The sequence below is a fragment of the Chiloscyllium punctatum genome, chromosome 16, assembly GCF_047496795.1.
Source record: "Chiloscyllium punctatum isolate Juve2018m chromosome 16, sChiPun1.3, whole genome shotgun sequence".
Lineage (NCBI taxonomy): Eukaryota > Metazoa > Chordata > Chondrichthyes > Orectolobiformes > Hemiscylliidae > Chiloscyllium > Chiloscyllium punctatum.
Genome location: NC_092754.1, coordinates 5,114,352 through 5,138,364, shown reverse-complemented (window position 1 = coordinate 5,138,364; position 24,013 = coordinate 5,114,352). Strand labels below are relative to the sequence as shown.

Here is a 24,013-nt window from a genome sequence, read left to right as displayed (position 1 = left end):
ACACCTGATGTTTACAGAAATCTCCAGTCATCCTTTTCATGTGTTATATTAACGCTTTAAAAGTCAAAAAGCAGGATAGTCTTTTTCATCATAACCGTCTCCAACTGGATCTCATTGGCCAAATCCGATGAGATCATATGACACATTCCTGACTTTATGCTCCACCATCATCTCAATGTATTTTATTTTCTAGTGCTTTATGAATTCTCGCTCTTTTCATTGTTTAAGCTGTGCATACAACTAGAAATTTTCTTTATCCCATGAGGGAAGGCAAAACATCTCTGAGGGCATGTGTTTTGATTTTCACAATAGCTGAGTTTCCCACAGTTCAGCTGACTTTCAGCATCATTTGAAGAGAATTACATTGAACATGCAACACACCAGCAGGCGATTTTGCCCATCCTGTCCATGCTGGTATTTATTTTCTGTTCTGACTTCTCCCATTGCTTCTCCTCTAAATACGCAATCATTATCAGCTATTCCCTTCTCCCTCATAAGTTTGTCTAATTTTCCTTCAATTGCATATGGTAGTGGGTTCCACATTCTGACCATTCTTTTGGTGAAAACGTTTCTTCTGAATTCCCCGTTGGACATCTTACTGACCATCTCAAACTGATGGCCTTTAGTCATGCTCTTCCCACAAGAGAAAACATTCTGCGAAAATCTTTTCGTATTTTAAAAACATCTATTAGAGTGCTTCTCAACCTTCTTTCTTCAAATTAAAAGAGATTCAACTGCTCTCGCTGCTATAGGAAGGATTTTGTGAAACTTGACAGGGTTCAGAAACGATTTAAAAGGATGTTGCCAGCATTGGAGGGTTTGTGCTGTGGGGAAAGGCTGAATAGCCTGGGGTTATTTTCCCTGGAGCATCAGAGGCTGAGGGGTGAACTTTTTAGAGCTTTATAAAATCATGATGTGCATGGATAGGGTAAATAGAAAAATCTTTTCCCTGGGGTAGGGGAGCCCAAAACCAGAGGACATAGATTTAAAGTGAGAGGGGAAATATTTAAAAGGGACCTGAGGGGCAACTTTTTCACGCAAAAGGTGGTGAGTGTATGGAATGAGTTGTCAGAGGAAGTGGTGGGGGCTGGGACAGTTACAACATTGAAGAGGTATCTGGATAGGCATATGAATAGAAAGAGTGTGGAGGGATATGGGCCAAGTGGTGGTAAATGGGACTACATTAATTTAGGATATCTGCTTGGCATGGACGAGTTGGACCGAAGGGTCTGTTTCCATGCTGTATATCTCTATGACTGTATACTTGTTTGTTACAGCTGCTGCTTCAGAGGGTGTCAGATATGCCTTTCTTGTATTGGTGATTAGTAGTTCATTAATCTAGTGTCTTCGATTTCAGCAAATCAAGCCTGATGAAGTCTGATTCAAGGCTCATAGAGATTAAAGCACTCTAGGTGCATGGATTGCAGTGGTTCAAGAAAGTAGCTCACATTATCATCTGAGGGGCAGTTAAGGATGAGTCGTAAATGGTGGCCTTTCCAGCAAAGCTCGCATCCTAAGAATAAACATGTATATGGGAATTAATCTTAACCCTCTGTTCAGAACAGGTTCAGAACTCCCCAGCTCTGAGAAACTCTACAAGAATTTTTGAGCTGTCTCATTTTGTCTACCTTGTTTCATAGAAGGTATAGGAGCCCCAGTGGAAGTGTTGCCAAAATCATTGGGAAAGATGTAGTGCAGATATGGGTGGCCTTCCATCTGGTATTCATCGATTATGTGCAGAGCAGATTATCGAAATACTGTCTAAATGAATAACAGGTCAGAAACTGGGAATGAGATACTTTGCCTCTACTGTGTAACTCTCAATTTTGGTAAAGGCCGAGTATCCAATCTTTAGAACATATGTAGTACTCTTGGACAAGGAATGCAACATGGTATCAGCACTGAACATTGATTCTGGCAATATACTGAAGATTCACACATGGGCAAGAGTCATCAGTAAGGAACCTTATTAAAGACGCCTTCATTTCTGTATCATAAAAATGTCATTTGTGTAGCAAATTTCTTTCCTAACCCATGAGAGACTTCCAGGCAGACATCAACCCAATTTCAACATCAATCCTCAATGTTAGAAAGATCTCATTAATGCATCAGAAGCTAGTGTACGAGCTGAAGATGGTCAATCAATTGCAGAAGGTCAATAAGTGCAAAGTTTCTATATCTTGGCATTGGAAAACGGCATGACCAAAGTCATCAGTCCTCCTTCAGAAACATGAACCACTGCTGCAGATGTTTAAAAGGGGTGTGAGGCAAATGGTTATACTCTAGTCTGTCTGATGTCAGTAGTGGGCAATTTATTGGAATGAACTGCAAGAGAAAAAATAAATTGACACTTAGAAAGGCATGAATTAGTCAGGATTGTCAGTTTTATTAAGAAAATATTGTTTCTTACCTTAATGTACTACTGGAGCTGTATAAAGCGTCATTTAGACCACAGGTGAAAATTTGTGTACGGTTTTAGTCACTACATTAGAGGAAGGATGTAATTGATACAGTTACAATTAAAGTTAGAATGAATTTCAAAATCTTACACTAGAGACAGTTCAGCGGAGATTTACAAGAATGTTGCCAGGACTTGAAATTGCAGCTATGAGGAAAGATTGGATAGTTAGGGTGGTTTTTGTTGTGAAAGAGGAAGTTAAGAGAACTTCATTGTGGTGTAAAAAATAATGAGAGGCTCAGATGAAGTGGACAGCAAAGACCTGCTTTTCCTAGTGGAGAGGTCATCAATTTAACATGGTTGGTAGAAGAATTAGAGGGGACATAAGGAAAGACATTTTCACCCAGAGGTTAGTGCATGTCTGCAGTCCACTGTATGCTGGAGGAAGAAACCTTCAACTAACACTCATCTAAAAGGAGCTTGGATCTGCACCTGGTGTGCTGCAAGTTATAAGGCTTACAGACCAGGGACTGGAATGTGGTATCAGAATGGGTGACTAGTTTTGTTTTTGACCGGTATAGACTGGATTGGCTGTGCCATAACTTTTATAAAGTTCTGTAACACATCTTACTTTTACGTACACAGCTCAAATTTGAAAATGGTAGACCTATATTTTGGGAATTTGTTTTTTGACAACACATGGATATGTAAAGTTCAGAAACTTCACCAGACATTGTTTTGCTTTCATGATGTAGTTAGCAGTGACTATACTGATTCCTTGGGTGTCTAATTCATCTGCTTGGAATACCATGATTTATGTTTTAAAGCATTACTCTCCTGAGCTTCTCGGTGGATATGTGTTTCAATGTTGTAGAACTCCAGGTTGTTAAAATACATAATCGCAAAGATCTGTCTCCAGCGTTTAGTCCTAATAACATATTTCCTTACTTGTGTGTGAATGCTGGATGTTTACTCTGCATAGGTTTTAATTCTTGGAATAAAGTTCAACTGTACTGAAGTTCTTCCTAGGTAACTCCCACTATGTCTCACTGGTGTGGTTGGAAGGATTTTAATGCCAATGCTTTTAAAGTTTACAAACATGTTTAACTGTACACTACGGTTTAATCACTGTTCAACAATATTTACACTAAAATTGGACTGGAATACTTTGATCTCAATTATCCCATTTTATTGCATTGCATGTAAAGACAAAGAACTGGAGACCTGGTCAATGATGCTGAGTGTTAAAATGACTGTGGGGAAAATAACCTAAAGTGCATTGTAAAAATTTAAACAACAGTACACTCTGGGGATTCTGCCCCTAATGGCATTCTTGTTTGTATGTAGATTTGTATTAAAAGAGTGAACAAGGCTCCAGTTAAGTAATCAACCTTTATATAATTCATTTTTAGGATTAATTCATTTTGGGGTAAAGCCAAAGATTATTTGGTTTATCTGTTGAAATACAGAAATCAGTGTATAGATTGCCAATCACTGATGATCATATGAGATGTTTCTCTTAACTATCTTTTCTTTTGGCACACATTCCTAATTTAAAGTGGGTTTACGTGACCTTGTATGCAAACAATGTATGGACACTGGAGAGCTATCACAGTGCAGTTCTTAAATGAGACCTCAGATAGTTTTTAAAGACAAAATTGCTGTCAGAATGCTGCTTTGTGTTTTGAACATCTAGGTTCGGTGTCTCAAACAGGCAGCCTCAGGACTGAGTCCTTGCTACATTTCAGATCTTGCTGGTTTTCAGAGAAAAACATTGGAACTTCAGTTCAATTAACAGGAGATCATGAAATCAAGGGAATAAGTTTAGACTTTATTAAAATGTAAGAAAATGAATACATGATAGTAAAACAAAATTTGAAAAAAGAATTATGTAAAAAAGGGTAAGTAAGGCTTAGTCATGTGCTATGCTGCATTCAAGCTGCAGCTTCCCGGATATGTAGAAGCACTACTGGATCAGCTGTTTCAAAGAATTTCAAGCACAATGCAGGGATTAGGTCTCATCAGTTCATCAGGGCCAATTGGGCCAAGCCAAGTCAATTGGGATCAAGGGTCACTGGGAGTGAGGGGAAGGATCAGAGTGCACTTCTGCTAACTAGTCTGGTGCCAATGCTCCACCTAACTGAAATATTCTGGTAAGTTATTTAACTCATTTAACAATGATTACATTGATATTCAGCAGCTTATAAAAATGTTCAGGTTTTCAGCAGCCAGATTTGAGACTCTTTCTGTATCATGCGTTTTGAATACAAGATGACCAAAATGCTCAAGCCATTTGTAGCATTTTTTTTTAGCTTAAAGAAACTCTTACTCTTAAGTAAATGAAATTAAAGAAATTTAGTTTTCATTGATTTGAATGGCATCTCATTCTGTCTTGAAGTGATACTCCAGCCCTACCTTATCTATGTATTTTTAAACTTTATATCTTTCTAAAACATCCTCCTAGCCTTCTGCTGAGGCTGTATTCCTTGAGATTTTATAAGTTTTGTTCATACCTTATTGCTTGGATTATTTTTTGTTCATTTCTATGCCTTTCTCAATGTATGTAACATGTTGACCATAGTGAAAACTGCATACTGGATGGGCACTAACTCATGGATTACAAAGCATTACTCCAGATCTCTGTTCAACTTACACTCTTTGATTCTAACCTTGCACATGAACAATCTGTTGACTTATTTAACTGCCTTGCCAGATTGTTTAGATATTGGCAGTAATACATTTACTTCCATTCCCAGGTTTCTTTCTGAATCTCACTGTGCTAATTCCATTCATTGCTTACTTCTGCCACACGCTTTTCCTCTCAATGTGTAATACTTCACATTCATTATTGAGTCTCATTAGCTATTTGTCTGACCATTTGCATAACCTAAAAGCTTCTACAAATGATTAACTGTATTCTCCGCTCTACTGCTCTTTCTATTTTAGTGTCTTCTAAAAATTTGACAAGCTTAAAATTGATTTGGCATCATTTGTTTATGTAGATGAGAAGCAATGGGGCTTCAGGCACCTCTGATAGTCTACTGCCCCCTTCTCTCCCCAGCCCTCACCTCGTAACTGATATTTAAACACTCACTGGAATCCTGTACTAGACCTATTCTGTTTACCTAATTTTACTGACAAGAGCATAGCCTAGGAGTGTAGTATTTTGCTGTTACCTGAATGATTTTCCAATTAGTAAGGGCACTCACTTTTTAATTTTCTCAGACTAGGATCTTCAGAAGTTCTGAAGAAGGATCACTGAACTCTACTTTCTCTCCACAGGTGCTGCCAGACCTGCTGAGTTTCTTCAGCCATTTCTGATTTTGTTGCAGGTTTCCAGCATCTGCAGTCCTTTTATTTTATTTTAGTTTGATTTGATTAGATTAGATTTGATTCCCTACAGTTTGGAAACAAGCCCTTTGGCCCAACAAGCCCACACTGACCCTCCAAAGAACAACCCACCCAAACCCATTTTCCCATCCTATAATTACCCCTGACTAACACTATGGGCAATTTAGCATGACCAATTCATCTGACTTGCACGTCTTTGAATTGTGGGAGGAAACCGGAGCCCCTGGAGGAAACCCATGGAGAATGTACAAACTCCACACAGACAGTCTCCCGAGGGAATCAAACCCAGATCCCTGGCGCTGTAACTGGGTCGCCCCGTTATTTTATGAAATGCTCTCCCTTTGTTTTGTGATAAATGTGGTGGCCAGTTTTGTGTTCAGTGGGGTCAATGAAATTAATGAGACTAAGTTAATCTTTTTATGTAGCAATCTGATCAAGCTGAGGCGGCCAATTACTGAAAATATTCAAGAAAGGGATAATTATTTAGGTTTAAAGGCATATGGGGTTATGGAGAGAAAGCAGCAAATATGGTACTGAGTTAGAGGATCAGCCAGGATCTGATTTGAATGGCAGAGTATATTCAGAGGACACGGCCTTCTCTTACTCTAGTTCTTATGTGATGGTGAGAATTGAGGGAATAATGTTAGCTAACCATCCCTGTATAGCTTCAGAAAGAACCATGGAATTTTTCAATGAACTTGAACATGGTTTAATGTTTCCTCTAATGATTATATTCTTAACTCAGGGATTTGAACCCACAAGCTTCTGGCTCTAAGGCAAGAGTGCTACAGATTGAACAAAACTGCATCAGAATTGAATATTAGTTTGCACATTTGTAGAAATGAACGTATCTAACCCAGACAGATTTTGCTATTCCAGTTGGAACATGTTTGAGATTACAATATCTGGACATTTTTTAAATAGGAGTTTCCCCATCCATTTCAAATAGTTAAAATTACTTGGTTAAAAACACATGAATTATTTCCAAATCAATTTACTAAATGACTCAGTTCAGCAAAAATCTATTATTTTGGCTTATTATCTACAGCTATTAATTGTCATTCTTCCAATTACACCTCCTGTCTGACAGCAAATAACATGTTTTACTCTGTCGACAACTATGTTTATTTATGTTCCGCATTTTTAATGCTGAATGTCTCTTACAGCTGTGTAAAAGTGACTGTTCTACAAGTTTTCCAGGGACTAACTCTTTCAACTCTGAAATAATTGAATCCAGCCCTTACTGATGGGCTCAGGATGGCCTACTTCCTACAGGTTAGCCCATCTTAATAATTTAATTCAGCAAATCCATGAGCTGGTATGGTAAATGTGGAATTTTGTGTGAGGATGGTCATCTTATGCCCAATTACATTGCAGATCAATTTCTGCTACTGCTGCTGTATTTCTGCCACTTATTCTATGCGCAGGTGTGTACTAAACATCGACACATCTCCAGATTAACTTGATTTGTCTGAAGCTGGGGTCATGTGTTTCAGTTTGCTGCTACCAATGCACAGTGCTTGAAGGCAGAAGCCTCCAGTGTTGGTATATCTCCTTAACACCATTGTTGTTGGAGTTAACCCTCTAAAGTAATTGGGCTCTGACTTTAACATTTGGATATGCTAATCAGGCAATAATTGATAGATCATTAGATTTAAGGATGAAGGAACAAAAGAAACAGGAGCAGAGTAGACTATACAACCCTTTTGGCCTGTTGTCCACTCAATCATTAGTATTCTGCTTTGACCGCTTTCCCACCTGTTCCCTCTAACTAAACTCAATGGAATATCCATAAGCCCCTGAGATAGGCAGTTCCAAACGTTCACATCTCGTGTTAAGAAATTTCTCCTCAGCTCAATATTAAATGATTAACTGCTTAATTCTGAGACTGTGCCTCTGAGTTCTGGATTCCTCAGGCGGGAAACAACCTCTCAAGTGCCTGTCCTGTTGTACAACATCCCCTTCTGAATGTTGTACATTTCAATGAGAACACCTTATTTTAGTTCTGAATTGTGATTGTTATCTGCAAATCCACAACAAGCAGTTAGGCAAATGTTTCAGTTCACCATATTTGGTAGCTTGTGTTTAGTAGGATTAGGCACGTATGCAGTTTATTTGTTTAACATACAAATTTGTAGAATTGGTTTATTTGAGAAGCCTTTCAAATCCACTTTACATTTATGCTTTAAGAGTTTGTGTGCAGAGTAGCATGAATTATGTCAAGCAGTTTGTGTGTGAGATAACACTGTGATTATATCCATGATTCATAAGATTGTAGCTGCAGTATGTTGTATAGATTTTTGAGGGTTATCTTCAGATTTTTTCCTTTATTTTTAGTTAACCTCATGCTTTGCATCAGTCAGTAACTAAGAAAGCAAGGAGCCTACTCCAGTGTTTACTGATGCAACTCTGTAACTGGCAACTAGGAGGTGTACAAGAGCAATTTAGAGTGAAACAAGCAGGTGAAGATTGATGCTTTATTGTGTTGGAAACGAGCCTGATGCAAATACACATCCTGTTTCATTGGGTTGCTTTAATCAGGGGTTGTACATGACTGATACTGGAAAGTGTAAATGCCAATGTGGTGCTGCAGATGTTTATAACTCTACTGCCTAGTCAACAAAGAAATGCTTGAGACAAGAGGTGAATCAAGTCCTTACTTTTTATCACCCATTTTAGGGAAACCAGCTTTGCTTCTGGAGTTACATTGTTCGAAAGATGCGGTAAAGGATATTTCCTTGTGATTAATCCAGAAAAGAAAGACTTTGCACGAATTGAAAATAAAATTGATGAATGGCTCCTGGATTATTTGTGGCTGTAATTTATTACACAGCATATTATTTTCTGGCATGTGATTATTTACTAGCTGTTATGCACAGCTTGTCGATACAAGATTATTTAACCTCAAGCATAAGATGAATTCTGAATTGAATTTCAGAAGAAAATTCTATTTCCAAGATTTTTGTCTTTTTAAATTCAGTTCAGTGACATTTTAAAGCTAGTATAAATTAAGGATGTTTGTAAACAGACTAATTATTGCAATTTCCCCAGTTTTTCTCATCATGCCAATCCATTTGATTAAACAAATAAAAATGACCAATTATTTCTGAGCAAATTTGTTTTTAGTTTTCTGACCTATTTTATTACAGATTTTCTTGCCTCCTCCATACCATTGAAAGTGGTTACTGCTGTCAAGCCCCAGGATCATTGAGATTTCATGTTATGAACCTTTTCAGTATTGGATCTAACGTTATAGAGACCCATCAACTGGTGAGTCTCGAGTCAGGACATTTGGACATGGCTACAGCTTCTCTGGTCAGAATCCTGTTGATGGAAGGAAGTAGCCAGAAAGTTCCCGTGCTCTTGAATATCTGGGTTATTGGCGATATTTTCCTCCATTAATTTTTTTCATGAGATGCTGACATTGCTGAAAGGTCCAGCACTTATTGCCCAACCCTAAAAACTCTTGATCTGAGTGGTTTGTTAGGCCATTGAAGGGGTGAGGTATGAGTCAGCCACTATTGGAGAATGCCTGTGGTACTATGAGTGTGGAGTCACATAGAAGTCAGACTGGGTAAGGATGACAGATCTTCTTCCCTAAAGGACATTAGTTTGTATTTACAACAATTGATTGTAGTTTTATATCACCAGTACTAAGACTAGCTTTCAGTTCCAGATTTGTTAATTGAATGTGAATTCCACTAGCTGCTGTGTTGGGAATTGTACCCATGTCCCCTGAGCATTAACCATGGCTTCTAGGTGACTGATCCACATTCCTGTTACAACACTGTCTCCTTCCCAACTTTTCTCCAAAAGCTTCACTTGTCTGATATCACAGCTGGGCTGTTATTCAGAGAAAGGTTTCATATAGATAAGATAGTTGGATGGGACGGTAGTGCCAACTTTCTTTTCTGCTCCCATCATTCACTTGAGAAATAAATGCTGAGAGGGTTTGAAGTAAGTGTGGTGCCAACCCAGTCAATTAGAACATAGTGGCTCCAAAAGGAGCTAACAAAGGGGAGTAAATTAACTTTATAGGATAGGCAGAGGAAGAAATGAACTGATTCTCAAGTAGGTGCACAGATATTTTATGGAAGAGATTTTAATTTTTATCCTTTTGTTATTAACATAAAAAGAAAAGTTGTACAAAAGCATTTATCCTGATGATTGTGTTACTTGTTTTCTACGAGAATTGTAGAAGAACTTTTCATTTGGAGTGAGGCAAATGCATTGGATTGGCTCATACATGAAAGCTCAGCACACTGGAGAGTTTTCTGTTTCGTCATTTGGATTAGATTTTAACGTCTTCTGTAATAAGTGTTTATCAGTTGATCGTTTACTAATCAATGAATTAACTGATGTAACGAGCAGGACTGCAGCCTGGTAGCAAAAGTGGTCAGAGCGTTGGAATCCTATTTAGAATGCCTTTCAAAAAATACTTCCATTTGCATTCAAACTTATACCTAGCAAGATGGATCAATAGTGACAGAAGATCTCATGTTAAAGAAATCGACCAAGTGATCCATCTCACTTTATAAATCATGCCTCCTGACAACTGTACTGTTAAAATTGTGAAGAATCCAGACTATCCCAAAATCTAAACATCGGGTGAAAGGAGCAGACCAGGCTTAAGAGGCAGAAAGTAGATAAAAATTGATAACATTTCAACAGAGACTTAATTCTGTTGATCGGTGTAGTAGCCCAGCTAGTTCACAAAGGATACAGAGTACAGTTTGTACATTTGATTTGATTGTTTCAGTTATGAACAACAAAAGATTAATATCAAGCAGGCATTTCACTCGCAGTTCTATTTAATTTTAGTAACTGAACAATTGATATGGGATAAAACCAACCTCAAGGAGCAGTGTTCTGTTTAGTGTGCAACACACTGAATGCATACTAAATTAGGAATTGGTATGAATTTTTGATTTAATATACCTTAAAATCTGATTAATCATTTGTGATGTGTAGAGTATTCAATTTAAAATTAGTCAATTTGAGTAGCCATACAGATTAAAAAATCTGAATTTAAGATATTAAAGTTTGATATCAAAATGACCATAAAGTAGGGTTTTGTAACTACTTTGAAACCTGCTTTTGTGTGAATATGACTTTATAACTTGGAGTTTTCAGTCTCAATGCATGATCTTTATGATTATGAATATTTATGATTTTTTCCTGTAAGCTGCAGGTTCTAATCAAGAAAGTAGTTATATTATGATAATCATAAAACATAATTAACGTAATAGCCCACTGTTGGAGGATGCTTGTGGTGCTATGTTAACCCCTAGAGAACTTTCTACTAGAATAAAACACATACAGTGGGGTTAAAATACTCCAGTTGATCATAGAATGCTGCAAATAAAGAAATAGCCTGTTCTTCCGCCCTTTTCTCTAATTTGCTTTGTGATACTAATTAGAAACCTACAGAAAATAATTTTGGCAGTTATAGAGTAGAAGCCTCTTAACAGAACACCTCCCACGGTGAGCAAAACACTCTATCCAGTTATTCTTATTAAAGAAGGCCTATTAAAAAGTATATGGGCTGGTTCTGATTGGCAGTAATGGATCCAGAAGCTGTCCAAGATCTGAATTTATTATTCTATCAGTAACAGTGGGTTTACAGTAAATAATAAATGGAGTAAACCTAAACCGTTGACTCAATTGATATCCTACCAGAAGGTTATACAAAATCTTTTGTTATCAATCATACTTGTCCTTCATCTGTTCATGAAAACCAATCAGTTTCAAAAGGTTTGAAAGGGCTGAGCTACTTGGTTAACTGCATGCAGATTAACCTGAAGCTTTGAAAAAAAATCTGAATGTCTTTGAAAGCAGTACCAAATCACTAGCTGATCCTTTCAAGCAACAGTCCTATTCTACAATGTTTCTGTGAAGCAGGAATTTGTCAAACTGTATAGGATTTGCACATAATATTTTAAAATCTGGTCATGATCTGGCATAACCTCTTGTCAGACTTCAGTTTGAAACTAGTTAGGCTGTTGGGTTGTTTCTTTGTGTTATTGTAAATTAGGAATATTTCGTGGACAGTATATTTTACTAGACTCTGTAGAGTATTTGAATTAAATTGAAAAAATAAATTTCCCCAGTATTAGAGTACAGGTGATGAAGAGCATTGAGATCCTTCATATTGAACAGCTAGAGTAATTCTGTCCTGTATGTAATTCAGACACAGGTGATTCCTTCATGTTGGGTGGCCAAAGTATAGATACTGGCTTTCAAAAGTAATAGCAAAGCAGCATGCCTGAAGGACTTGATTCCTTTACAAGTCTCTTTATACTCTGACTGATTCGACAAGCAACTATTTTTCTTCCTACAAGGGAGTAAATTAGGTCAATAATGCCAGTGAGTCTCTAATGAACCACCCAAGATATCAAGCTGCAGGTAACTAAGGGTAGGGCTTCTACAGAGAGGGGAAGGTGCTACAAGGAGAGGATAATAATGATATTCTCTAAGCTGCTAAGCGAAAGTTCCACACTTATGGACTGTTTCATATGCAGATAGGTCAAGATAGGTTATGTTTACTATATAAGCATCAGATCTAGGGCTCCTGTTCCTTAGATCTTGAATAAACTGCAGCTAGTCAAATTAACTTTTAGTTTCTGCAGAAAATCAGCTTGAAACGTTAACGCTGATTTCTCTCCACAGATGCTGCCAGACCTGCTGATCTATTCCAGCAATTTCTGTTTTTGTTTCTGATTTACAGCATCTCGAGTGCTTTTGGTTTTTAACTTTTGTGCTTGTTTTCCTACAGGCTATAATCACAGAGGTGTGGGATGACTCTATTTATCAGCAGTAATTTTGAGGGTAGCCTGCATCCTATCTGTATGGGATCCATTACATGGACCCAGGTTAGGATCTTTGACAAAAGGCCTCCATCCATGGCTCTGGGGCAAAGTCTGTAATTTGTAAAAATACAAAACAATCTGAAATTGTTTTAGCATAACACAAAGTCTAATTAGGGCTGATGCTTTCAGATTTCTGTTTTGCAAAAATAATTTTTGATGCATTAAAATACAATATACTCACGCAAAGGGTGGTACGTGTATGGAATGAGCTGCCAGAGTAAGTGGTGGAGGCTGGTACAATTACAACATTTAAAAGGCATTTGGATGGGTATATGAATAGGAAGGGTTTGGAGGGTTATGAGCCAGGTGCTGGCAGGTGGGACTAGATTGGGTTGGGATATCTGGTCGGCATGGACGGGTTGGACCGAAGGGTCTGTTTTCATGTTGTACAACTCTATGACTCTATATTTATATTTGATTTGTAAAATGATTTCTGTACTTAAATAAGAAACTTCACACTGCTTTTACATTGTCAGAACACAACAATCTATTTTCATTAATCAGTCCAGTACTTCACCATTGAAAATTTCGCACTATTTTCATTCCAATATCAAGCACTAAATTCCAATAAAACTTTTTTGTCTTTTAGATCAATTCAGTAAAATTGACGGCAAAATCACAAATGCAAGCTAAATTGCTTTGAGTAGTGAAACATTTGAACTGTTTCTGAAACTGTGTCTGATTCCATACATCTTGGATTTTTTTTGCTGGTTGAGCCTCAAAATATAATCACAACTTGCCAGTGACAACATTCTCTGTTTCGATTGAGTTACTAAATTATTTAAAATGGTGTTAAATCATTTTTAATTTCTGCCTTATTGAATCATTAAACTATGTAATAAAAATCCCCCAAACTAGCAATATGTTTGTTCAGGAATTAACTATATTTAACAATGTAGTTTTGCATTCAGCCCTATCTTTGATGCTGCATGGGTTTGTTCTGTATTTTTCTCCTTTTATTGTTTAGGTGCTGGTTCTATCTAATTCAATGTGAGACTTGATATGAAAAAGCTCAAAATGAAATCTGATAGTTATATTATTCTGTGACTGAACATGAATGCTTCATAGATCAAATCGTAGAATCCTTACAGTGTGAAAGCAGGCTGTTTGGCCCATTGTGTCCATACTGATCCTCCGAAGAGCATCTCACCTATCCCATCCTTGTAACCCTGCATTTCCCATGGCTAATCCCTGGACACTGTGGGGAAATTTAGCCTAACCAATCCACTGAAGCTGCACATCTTTGGACTGTGGGAGGGAATCCACGCAGACACAGGGAGAATGTGCACACTCCACACAAACTGTCGCCTGAGGTTGGAACCGAACCCGGGTTGTTGATGCTGTGAGGCAACTGTGCTAACAACTGAGCCAATGCGCCGTCCATCAGATGACTTCTGATCCTGCTTGCTGGTTTAACCAAAAAGGTCATATTCGGAGCAGGAATCTTCCAGTTGCTGACCTGATTATCACCTTAACTCCCCCTTACCACCTGGCTCCATAAGTCTTGACTCTGTCGGTCAAATATCCATCTCGCTCAGTTCTGAAAACAGCAAACTTCGTTTTAACTGGCACCTTATCAAACAGCACTCTTGATAAACTGGCAAAAATGATGTACCTCAGATACTACCATTTACTGTGATGTCCGAGTATTTACACTGTAAATAAAGTAACAGTGATGTGTGTATATTACTGAATTACATTACTTCCCTGTTCCTTTACATTGATTTTAGGACTGGTGTTGATGTTTTTACGTAGATTTATTTGAGGGATGTTGATGTCTCAAAGCTTTGTGTGGCCAGGATTTACAGTGTTTATGTAAATCTCTCAGTTATTTGGAATATTTGATCAACCGGCACTCTCCTGATCTCATAAGTACGAGTTAATAAAAAGAATTGCTAAGTATCTAATGTCCAGCCTCACTGGGGAAGAGAATTGTAAAGACTGATGACCAAATGAGAGAAGAAATTCTTGCTGATCTGTCTTAATTGGGAAACCTATTAATTTGAAACTATGCCTCCAGATGTTGATTTACCCATGAGATGGATCATCTTCCAACATCTACTGTATGAAGCCCCCTCTGTATCTTCTATATTTCAAAAAAAAAATCACTGCTCAACTCAACTTCAATGAATGAAGGCCCAATCTGCTCAACCTTACCTCATATGACACCATATCAGAAACCAGTCTAATTAACCTTCTCTAACCAGCTTCCAATGTGAGTGTACTCTTCCTTAAGCAAGGACACCAGAGTCCACGTGTAGCCTCAGCAAGTTGCTGCACAGCTATAGTAAGAATTCCCTACTTTTATATTCCATCTCCTTAAAGAAAAGCCAGAATCCTGTGGCATTCCTAGTTTCTTGCCATACCTGCCAGGAGTTAAAATATATTTTAAGACCAAATGTTGATTTTTTTTTTCATTCTTACTAAGTCCATAATTAGATGATGACAACATTACTTTCTATATTTATGTAGGCATGGGGGTTATTTGAATTTATGCAGAATCACAGGAATTCCATCAATATCCTCAATAATCATCATTGCTTCATTAAATTTAAATTCACAACATACAAAGAAATCATTAATTTTCTGCACACCAAAGTATTTAAATTGACACAGGGAAACAGAAAAGTTAACAAAACCTTTTGAATGATTTCTGGTGGTGTAGAACTTAAACATTGCAAAGTGAAGACAGAGTTAAAGCTTTCATCTTGCACTCATCTGGACTATGACACAAGTGACAGACTTGGAAGAGAAGGGGAAGACCAATTTATAAAGCATGACGAGTGGTGCTGATGGCCCAACATAGTGGCTACCTCATAAATACCTCACAGTATACGAAAATGTGCAAGATTTTAAGATGTGTTGACACATAAAAGCAAATCTTTCTGAAATAAAACTGTTCAGTACTATATTCAATTGACAGTGCTAATTACAATAGCCTCCACAACATTCTACATTCATTCGTAAAGAATTCATTACCTCAGTGTTTTCCTGGTTCCCAGTTAGCTGAGTATTGCATTATTGAAAGGTGTAAGACTAAGCTCCCCTTTATGGCCCCTGTTTCCTCCTACACCCCGACCCCCCCCACCCCCCTCTCCCCCGCTCCATTTTAGAGTCCCTGTTCCACTTTACAGCCTCCTGCTGATCAGAACTTCTATTAAGTTGTTGCATAGGCCATACCTCTGGTTTGTTTCAGTGCCTCATGCTCCAATTACAGTGTGAAAATGATGCTGGACAAACTATAATTCAGTATAAATCAAGACTGTGTTTATTCATAGAAAGTATTTTTGCTCTGAAATGGCAAACAGTACTGTGCAAAGAAGTTGAGACTTTAAAAGGTGAATTAGACATTGCAGTGGTGTCAATAATCCTTTCATTCCTTTACTGTATCAATTGCTCATTGCGCTTTACGTTCATATATTATAGGTCCTCCTAGTTCCAGGTGGCGGGAATATGGCGCCTTGGCAATCATCATGGCTGGGATTGCATTTGGCTTTCACCAACTATACAAGGTACAGTTGTAGTTTTCCCCACACATTTGGCAGAAAGTCATTCAAATTCAAAATAAAATGCTCTTTCTTGTTCGTTCTCAAATTTCAGTTCAGTATAAAAGACGTTTTATATGATGTCCAGTTGAACTGTAAATAAACAGACTTTAGGATTGTAATTATATATTTCATCTTGCTAAATGGTGAGTTGTATCTACAGAACATTTTGAGCTGTATAGAATTGGGGCAGAGGTTGCAATTCTGTTGTGAATGATAGTCATGTTGGAGATGATTAATTCAGGCTGCACTTTCACGAGAGTGGTAGCATCAGTGTAAAATGGAGTCAGAGTTCAACTTAACTTGGAAATGGATAGGAGGTCCGTCCAAGAGAATGTCATTCTTTTTTGCTCTAGAGTGGAGTTAAATCCTGACTCTGGTATCATACTATGTTTGTAATGTAGGTTGTTGCTACAGTTGTAGTGTAAATGTAACTGATTGTAAAATACTAAAACCTTATTGTTAAAGAATGTTGGCTTAATTGAAGATTTTCTCTCCTTGAGTAACTTGGCTATGGGCACACTAAGTTAAATACATCTATGACAACAGTTGGTGACTGGTTTCTATGACTGTACTTCTTGCAGCTCCCTTGTGCAGTGATCAAGCTTTTTGTTCATTTATTCATGACAGTTGACACCCTGATTTCAGTATAAAGTGCATCAGCTATTGAGCTGTGTATTAAATGCCTGAGATTTAAGGAATGTGTATCATGTTGATTAATGCAGATGTGCAAGCCATCAATTTTTTAATGATCCATTTGTAATTTTTTTGAAAATTTTTACAGCATTTTGGAAAAGGCTTTCATTGAGAAGGATAAAAGATTGTTCCTTTTGACGAGATCAAACCACAGGTGCCTTTTTCCTCCTGAGGTTTAATTATTTTAGGATACTTACAGCTTGGCAAACCAATCAGGACATTATTTAATTGGGGTTCTGAAGACAGTTAATTTTGAATTCTAAATGTTAACACTTTCTTTCTTCCCAAAATGCTGATGGACCTGCTGAGTTTCTCCAGCACTTAATGTTTTTATTTCAGATCTCTAGCACCCGCAATATTTTTATTTTATTAAGACAGTATTTAAAGTATTTTACTAAATCATTGTGACAAGGAAAAGAGGAATCAATGCATTTTGGAACTCCATGTTCCTAAAACTAAAACAGCCAATCAAAAACAGCATTATACAAGAAGTGCTTCTGCTATTGGTTCCTATTAGACTTTTATTTATTTACATCTTTATACTGAATCTCACTTTGGTACAATGCTGGCACTAGGGTTGTCAAGTTTATTGTGTGGCTTTTTTTCAGCTTTGTCTCAAATTCCAACATGAAAATGCACTGGAATGTTCATTATTAAATCATTGTATTTGATTGTCAGTTATTTTAATTAGACGCTTCAGAAATCTGAAGCCTGGAATTTAATATTTTCAGCCTGGCCATCTCACTAACTAGGAACTTTGAAACAGTCAGAGGCAGGAATGAACATGTTGAGTGTCATTTTGTCCCATTACATCTGTGTCTGTGTTTTTCTGCCTTATTTTCTTTTGCTTATTCTTTCCTTTTCTTCTAAGTTGACCTTTTATTGTAATTTCATGGTTTATTTTTGCTTTCCATATTTCCTCTCCTTTGTTGCAACTCTTCTGGTCTTCTTTCCTGTTCTCTCAAGCTTCTCTCTTTTCTTTCTGATATTCTGTCTCATTTTTGCTCATTTTCCATTAATGTCTGAACAGACATTGTCCTTATTCCTTCAATTTTGTTCTAATTTTATCTTTTCTTTTCTCATTATGACTTCTCTCATATACCTTTTTCCTCATTTCATATCGCATTTGCACCACAGTTTTCACTTGTTTTCAAGTCTCGTGCCCTTTCCCTTTCCTTTCCTTTGGACTGTTCTGTATCGCTTTCACATCTAATTCCCTTATGGTAATAAATGGCATAGATATTCATCTTAGATAATTCAGATTAGCACTCGTGTTCTACAACTGAAAGCAGTATTCTATCCTGTTGCACAATCTAGCCTCCATGTTCATTGTTACATTTGAAAACTGTAGTGCTTATAGAGATTTTTTCTTTCAGTGAAAATATGATGGGTACTTGAGGCTGATAGACCCTTTTGAATGTCATCTACTTGGTATTGTTAGGCATCTGAGATAGCTGGAACAGTTTCATGAAAAGGCGAATACAGTGTCACAAAAAATGAAGTGCCAAATCAGACTAATCAGCCTGCCAGCATGATTAGCATCAATGTCATTGTTATACTGTTTCTGTGACAGTAGACTCTACGTGTTGTCTGTATGTCAGACAAATGACTTCTCATCGCCATTTTCTGCATTGAGCTCATAACTGCAAAAAACATGATCAGTGTTGAGAGGAAATCTTTCAGGGATAAACTGAAAATCATAAGGAATGTGACCTTCATCCAGAAACTTGGGAAGAATAGCAGAGGTTCAGAGGTAAAATTTCACAGATGACCTGAAATAAAGACTTCAGGAATATGACACTCATCCACAGAAACCTTGAAAGATTGAACCAGCAATCATAGTGTCTGGAAACCTCATATGATGTGCACCAGTACATGCTTCAAAGCCAAGTGTTAACACGGTAAAGTGTTGTGATAGAAAAGTCATCTAGAAACAGCTGGCAAGTAGGCAATAATAGACTTGCAATACTAGTGGTTATGAAATGTATACTCTATTGATCTTTGGAACCACTCCAGTAAACTCTGACTGTGACACCTGCTGGTGATTTTGTGTCACCTTCATTTCAAAGTGACACATTATTGCAGGTAATCCAGATATGAAGTAATATTCACTTGGAATTGGTTGAACCTTTTTCTATTTATTATATTGGCTTGTGCTCTTTGATAATATATTGGTTGGAGAGTAGTTTTGTTATCCATTTTGGGAGTCACTTCAATCTTTATTTTTGTTCTAGTCAAGCAGTGCAATTAACATCCTAGTCTTGTGACAGCATACCTTTCATAATTGTATTAGGTATAATTAGATACAATTATCCAGCAAAGCTTTTTTTTAAAAGCTGATTAAGCAAAAAAAAACAATTATTTTAAGATGTTCAACTACTGGCTGTACTGACCTGTTTTCCTCCCCACTGTATTCAGTGTCAAGAAGTTTGATGCTCATTTAAAGCCTCTTTGAGGCATTCAACTTTATGTTGTAGTGCAGGGCATCAGATACTTGAGTTCATAAGAAAACAATAGACCAATATTCTTCTTATCTCACTGGTATTACTTTCTGCTTTTCATTTTTAAAATATACAAATGTTCAGAACAATTGACTGTTACATTGGGCCATGCAAGATGTAATCCATGGAAAGACCGAATTGTATTATTCTGCATTGATTAAAGGAACCAAGAGACAGCTCCAAAAAGCTGACCACTGGAATCTTCAATTGTAATGTTTGGAGTGTGGGCCTGGAGTTCCTATCATAGAATTCTGTACCCCATGTTCCACAAATTCTCAGAATTAATGCTTACAAAATCATGAACAGAATTCCTGATAAGCTGTCCTAGCCTGCACCATAGGTATTAATGCAAAAACATTCCAACTGACATCATTTATGTTCTGTAATACACAGAGGTAAACCTTTTTTTTCTGTTTTGCTGAGCATTCATCTCTCAAAGTGCAGGGAGAATGTTTTCACATCCAAGTCAATGTTTACATGGAGCTTGCTTTTCTACAAGTAGAATTATGATGGTATTAGCTTTTGCACATGTTTGGAGTCACCATTAAATGGATCAAGTGCACACTTGATTAAGTTGCAGCTAATTGGATTTTGCTATTGGTTTTGAAGCTGTTTCTTTAGATGTCACTTTATTCATAAATTAGCACATGGAAACCACACATCCGCTTTCATTGTCACATTTTCCTCATTGTACTGGTTTGAGCTTGAACTGAATACTGTAATGCTTGTTTTGTGAATGCCAGGACAGAACAAGCCCAATTTCTGAGTTTATAAGAGTAGTCATTTCATATTTGCTGGTCCTTTTCACTAATGCGAGCTTAATATGTTTCACTTGAAGCGGAACAGTTGTAGAATTTTGTGAAATGACCAATGATCAAATCATCCCTACTTAAACAAAAAGTTCCATAATAACCATAACAGATTTTTAATCATTAAATGGATGATTATTACAAAGAAAGTGATCCTAAATTATTAGATTCTATGTTTCCATTACTGAAAATATTTGAATCCAATTAAAATATCTTTATGTCAAAGTGCAATAAACAGAGCAGTTAAACATTAAATTTTGATCACTCCCATTGTGGGTTATTTGAATTCTGGCTTTTCAATTGAAACCAACAAAGGTTATTTGTTGCTTACTGCATTTGGTGGGGAGTATTAGACGCTAAGACATAGGAACTGTTTGGCCCAGAGAGTCTGCTCTGGCATTCAGTGAGACCGTGGCTGATCTAATCATCCTCAACTCAACTTTCCTGCCTCTTCCCCTTAACCTTTGATTCCCTTACTGATTAAAAACCTGCCTACCTCAGGCTTGAATATATTAACCAACAATGTCTCTACAACCCTTTGTGGTAAAGAATAACACAGATTCACTATCCTATGAGATAGGATTTTCCTTCTCATCTCTGTCTGAAATAGGCAATCCCTTACTGTGAGATTATGCTGTCTTGTCCTACACTCACCTCTCAGCATCTATCCTGTCAAGTCCCTGAAGAATCTCGTATATATCAATAAGGTCACCTCTCATTCTTCTAATCTCCAACAAATGGAGGCCTAGCCTGCCCAAGCTCTCCTGATAAGGAAATCTCTCCTTACTTAGGTAAACCTGATGAACCTTTTCTGGACTGCCTCCATGCTAATATATCTTTCCTCGATAAAGGGAACAAAACTGTTCATATACTCTATGTGTGGTCTAATTAGTGCCTTGTATAATTTTAGAAAGACTTCTCTATTTTTAAACTCTATTCCCCTCAAATTAATGGCTGAACTTGAATTGGAGCATTTTGTATTTCGTGCACAAGGACCACAAATCAAATTCCACAGTGCTGCAACTTTCTACAGTCTTTCTCCATTCAAATAATATTCAGCTCTTCTATTCATCCTGCAAAGTGCATAACATCTTATTTTCTCACATTGTGTTCTATCTGCCAAGTTTTTTTATGGTCATTTAACCTCTCTCTATTTATCTCTAGGCACTTTGTCATTCTAACACTTCTGCAACCTATTTTTGTGTCATTCTTGAACCTGAGGTGATGCTACATTCACTTCCCTCATCCAAGTCATTCATATATGTCATTAACAATTGTGGCCCCTGCACTGATCCCTGTGGCACTCCACGAGTTACAGGTTACCATCTCTTATCTCAAATTCTGGCTTCTATTAGTTCACCAATCCTCTGTCCATGCTAATTATCTGCCCTAACACTGTTCTGTAGCTGCTGTGCAGTATCTTATCAAACACCTTTTGAAAATCCAAATAAGTTATTCCCCTTTACCTATTCTGCTTGCTACCTCCTCAAACAATTCAAATAAATTTGTCAGGCATGATTTCCCCTTCATGAGGCAATGATAACTCTGCTCGATTATAAATATATTTTTTTAATTCTCTGTTATTATATCCTTTAGAATAAATTCCTAACATTTTCCCAATGACAAAAGTTTAGTTAAATGGCTAATAGTTTCTTTTTTTTTGGTCTCCCTCCCTTTTTGTATAATTCTGTTACATCGGCATGGCAACTAAAGTTTACAGTAAAATTCTAAAGGTATTTGCATGTCTTTTGCTCGTAATCTCTTCTTCATTCTCTTTAGCTACCAGTTTAGTGTCCTTGCACTGCTGTGTGCTCTATCTTTTGCCAGCCTACATTTTTCTGTCACTCTAATTCTGCAAAATGAATACAGCTCCAAGGTGGGAATAGTCTCTGGTACAAGTTGTCGGATTGTTTGCCTATTTTATCAATGCCCCAGACACCAATTCCCATAACATTTTGTTTCCCTAAGATTGTAATCTTTTATGTTTTGTTCACCTGTTGTGTGACAATGTTGCTTTGTCATTTCTGTTTGCACCACATGTTCCTTTCACTCCAAAGCAGTGCTATGCCAGTTTATTTTTAACCAGTTAAATATGAAACGAAAATAAACTACAAAGCAGCAAGAGACATCACTTATCAATAAACACGTGGGCTCAGAAGGTGTTGAATAACTACTTAATAATGCTGCTGTTCTTATTGACTAAATATAAAGTGGAAAACTAAAGAATTATCTACCAACATTCACTATATTCCTGTTACCAGAATCAAGTGATTTTTACGCTGTTCAATATTATCCACAATATATACAGTTTAAATGATACACTGAACTAGAATTTATCAGTTCTCTGCTGGGGACTCACTGTGGGAAAAGGAAACCGTGAAATGACAAGGGAATTATCCATTGTAGATTACCCATGGTGTTCTTGCTGCCATAATGTTTTACCAACAGCAGGAGCGGCAGAAGATAGGCCCTCCCTCCCAGACCACCAGTTGAACTACTTTTTTGTTGACAGGATGGCGCATCTTCTGAGTGCATTTCTGAAAAATATTGAATAATGAAAAAATGACTTGTTTTGGTTAACAGGTATATGGCGGATAATAGTGGAAAGTTTTAACTCTGTAGTTCATTTTCCGCCATTAAGAGCATCAACTTTAATAGATTGGGGGCCTCTTCCTGCTATTGCTATCATTTCAGCAGTGATTAGTAAGCATTCTGCAGCACAGGAAACTGCTCCATGAGCCTTGGCTGCTTCATTGTTTACAGAAGGGGTGACATCTGGTTCTCTTTGATTTATGGAGGGCACCCAGCCCTACCCCCGCCACAGCCACACTGCCTATGAAATGATGGTGTCCACCCTGGGATTGTCTGTCTTGACCAACACCTCGCGCGCACGCACACGCTCACGCTCCCACACATATTCCTCCCTTCCCCAGTGTGGCTTGCTTGACTGGCTCTGGCACCCGCGACTCCCCAACCCCAAAATACTCCACGTACCTGACTGACAATGTGTCATCCATCCCTGGAGTCCTTTTCCAGGGCAGTCCCAGCAGTGTCCAGCAAGCGTGGCGACGTTACTGAGTTGCTAACCCTCAGCTTGACCATCAAAGGGATGAACAGCCCTGACGACAACCAGTTAGTTGCTCATTGCATATAGATGTGCTCAGCGTCACACAGGTGGCTGAAGTTAGTCCCTTGCCTTGTATCAGCCCCATCGGTGGGGCTCCAAGTGGAATGGAAAAATTCTAAGAATCTATGTTTCTGCATTGCACCCTTCAATAATTTTTGTGCTTCTGGCAACATATCTGATTTTGTTCTTTATCTTCTCTTTCACGGAACTACTCACACCAAAACGTCTTATTCGGCAAGTTTAATGTTACATCTTGTGCTACAGTTTGATGAAGGCTAAGGGTATAATTGCCCCCAAGTGGTCAAATGCTAGATGTTCCCATGGTCCTCTTTGATAAATGTGGGCAGGTTAACTCTAGCTGGTATTATACACTGGTAGGAAGCAAATTTTTGTCGGTTCCAGAAATCTGAAGAAAAACCAAAGTTTGCTGGAAATATTCAGCAGATCAGGCAGTGTCAATTGAGAAAAACCTGTTCATGTTTCAGTTTGAGACAACCTTTTGTCAGTAAAACTGCTACCCAAACTTCTGAATGTTTCCGGTCTTCCTTTTGCTTTTTGTTTGTCTGGGGTAGAATCACTGGACTTGAAACATTAACTCTGGTTTCTCACTGCCAGACTTGCGACATTTCTTCAGTAATTTCAGTCTTTGTTTCAGATCTTTAGCATTTGCAGTTCTTTGATTTATTCTTTGCTTTTAGTTTGTAAAGCACAAGCTTT

General features: G+C 37.6%; 1 protein-coding gene across 3 annotated transcripts in view; it reads left to right on the top strand.

Annotated features, from left to right (window-relative positions):
- pex14 (peroxisomal biogenesis factor 14) overlaps positions 1-24,013 on the top strand; it is a 234,945-nt gene that overhangs the window by 145,943 nt on the left and 64,989 nt on the right. For all 3 annotated transcript variants that reach the window (XM_072586070.1, XM_072586069.1, XM_072586068.1), the window contains one exon: positions 16,045-16,130. In XM_072586070.1, coding sequence (XP_072442171.1) covers positions 16,045-16,130 — 86 coding nt within the window. The remainder of the gene's footprint in view (positions 1-16,044; positions 16,131-24,013) is intronic.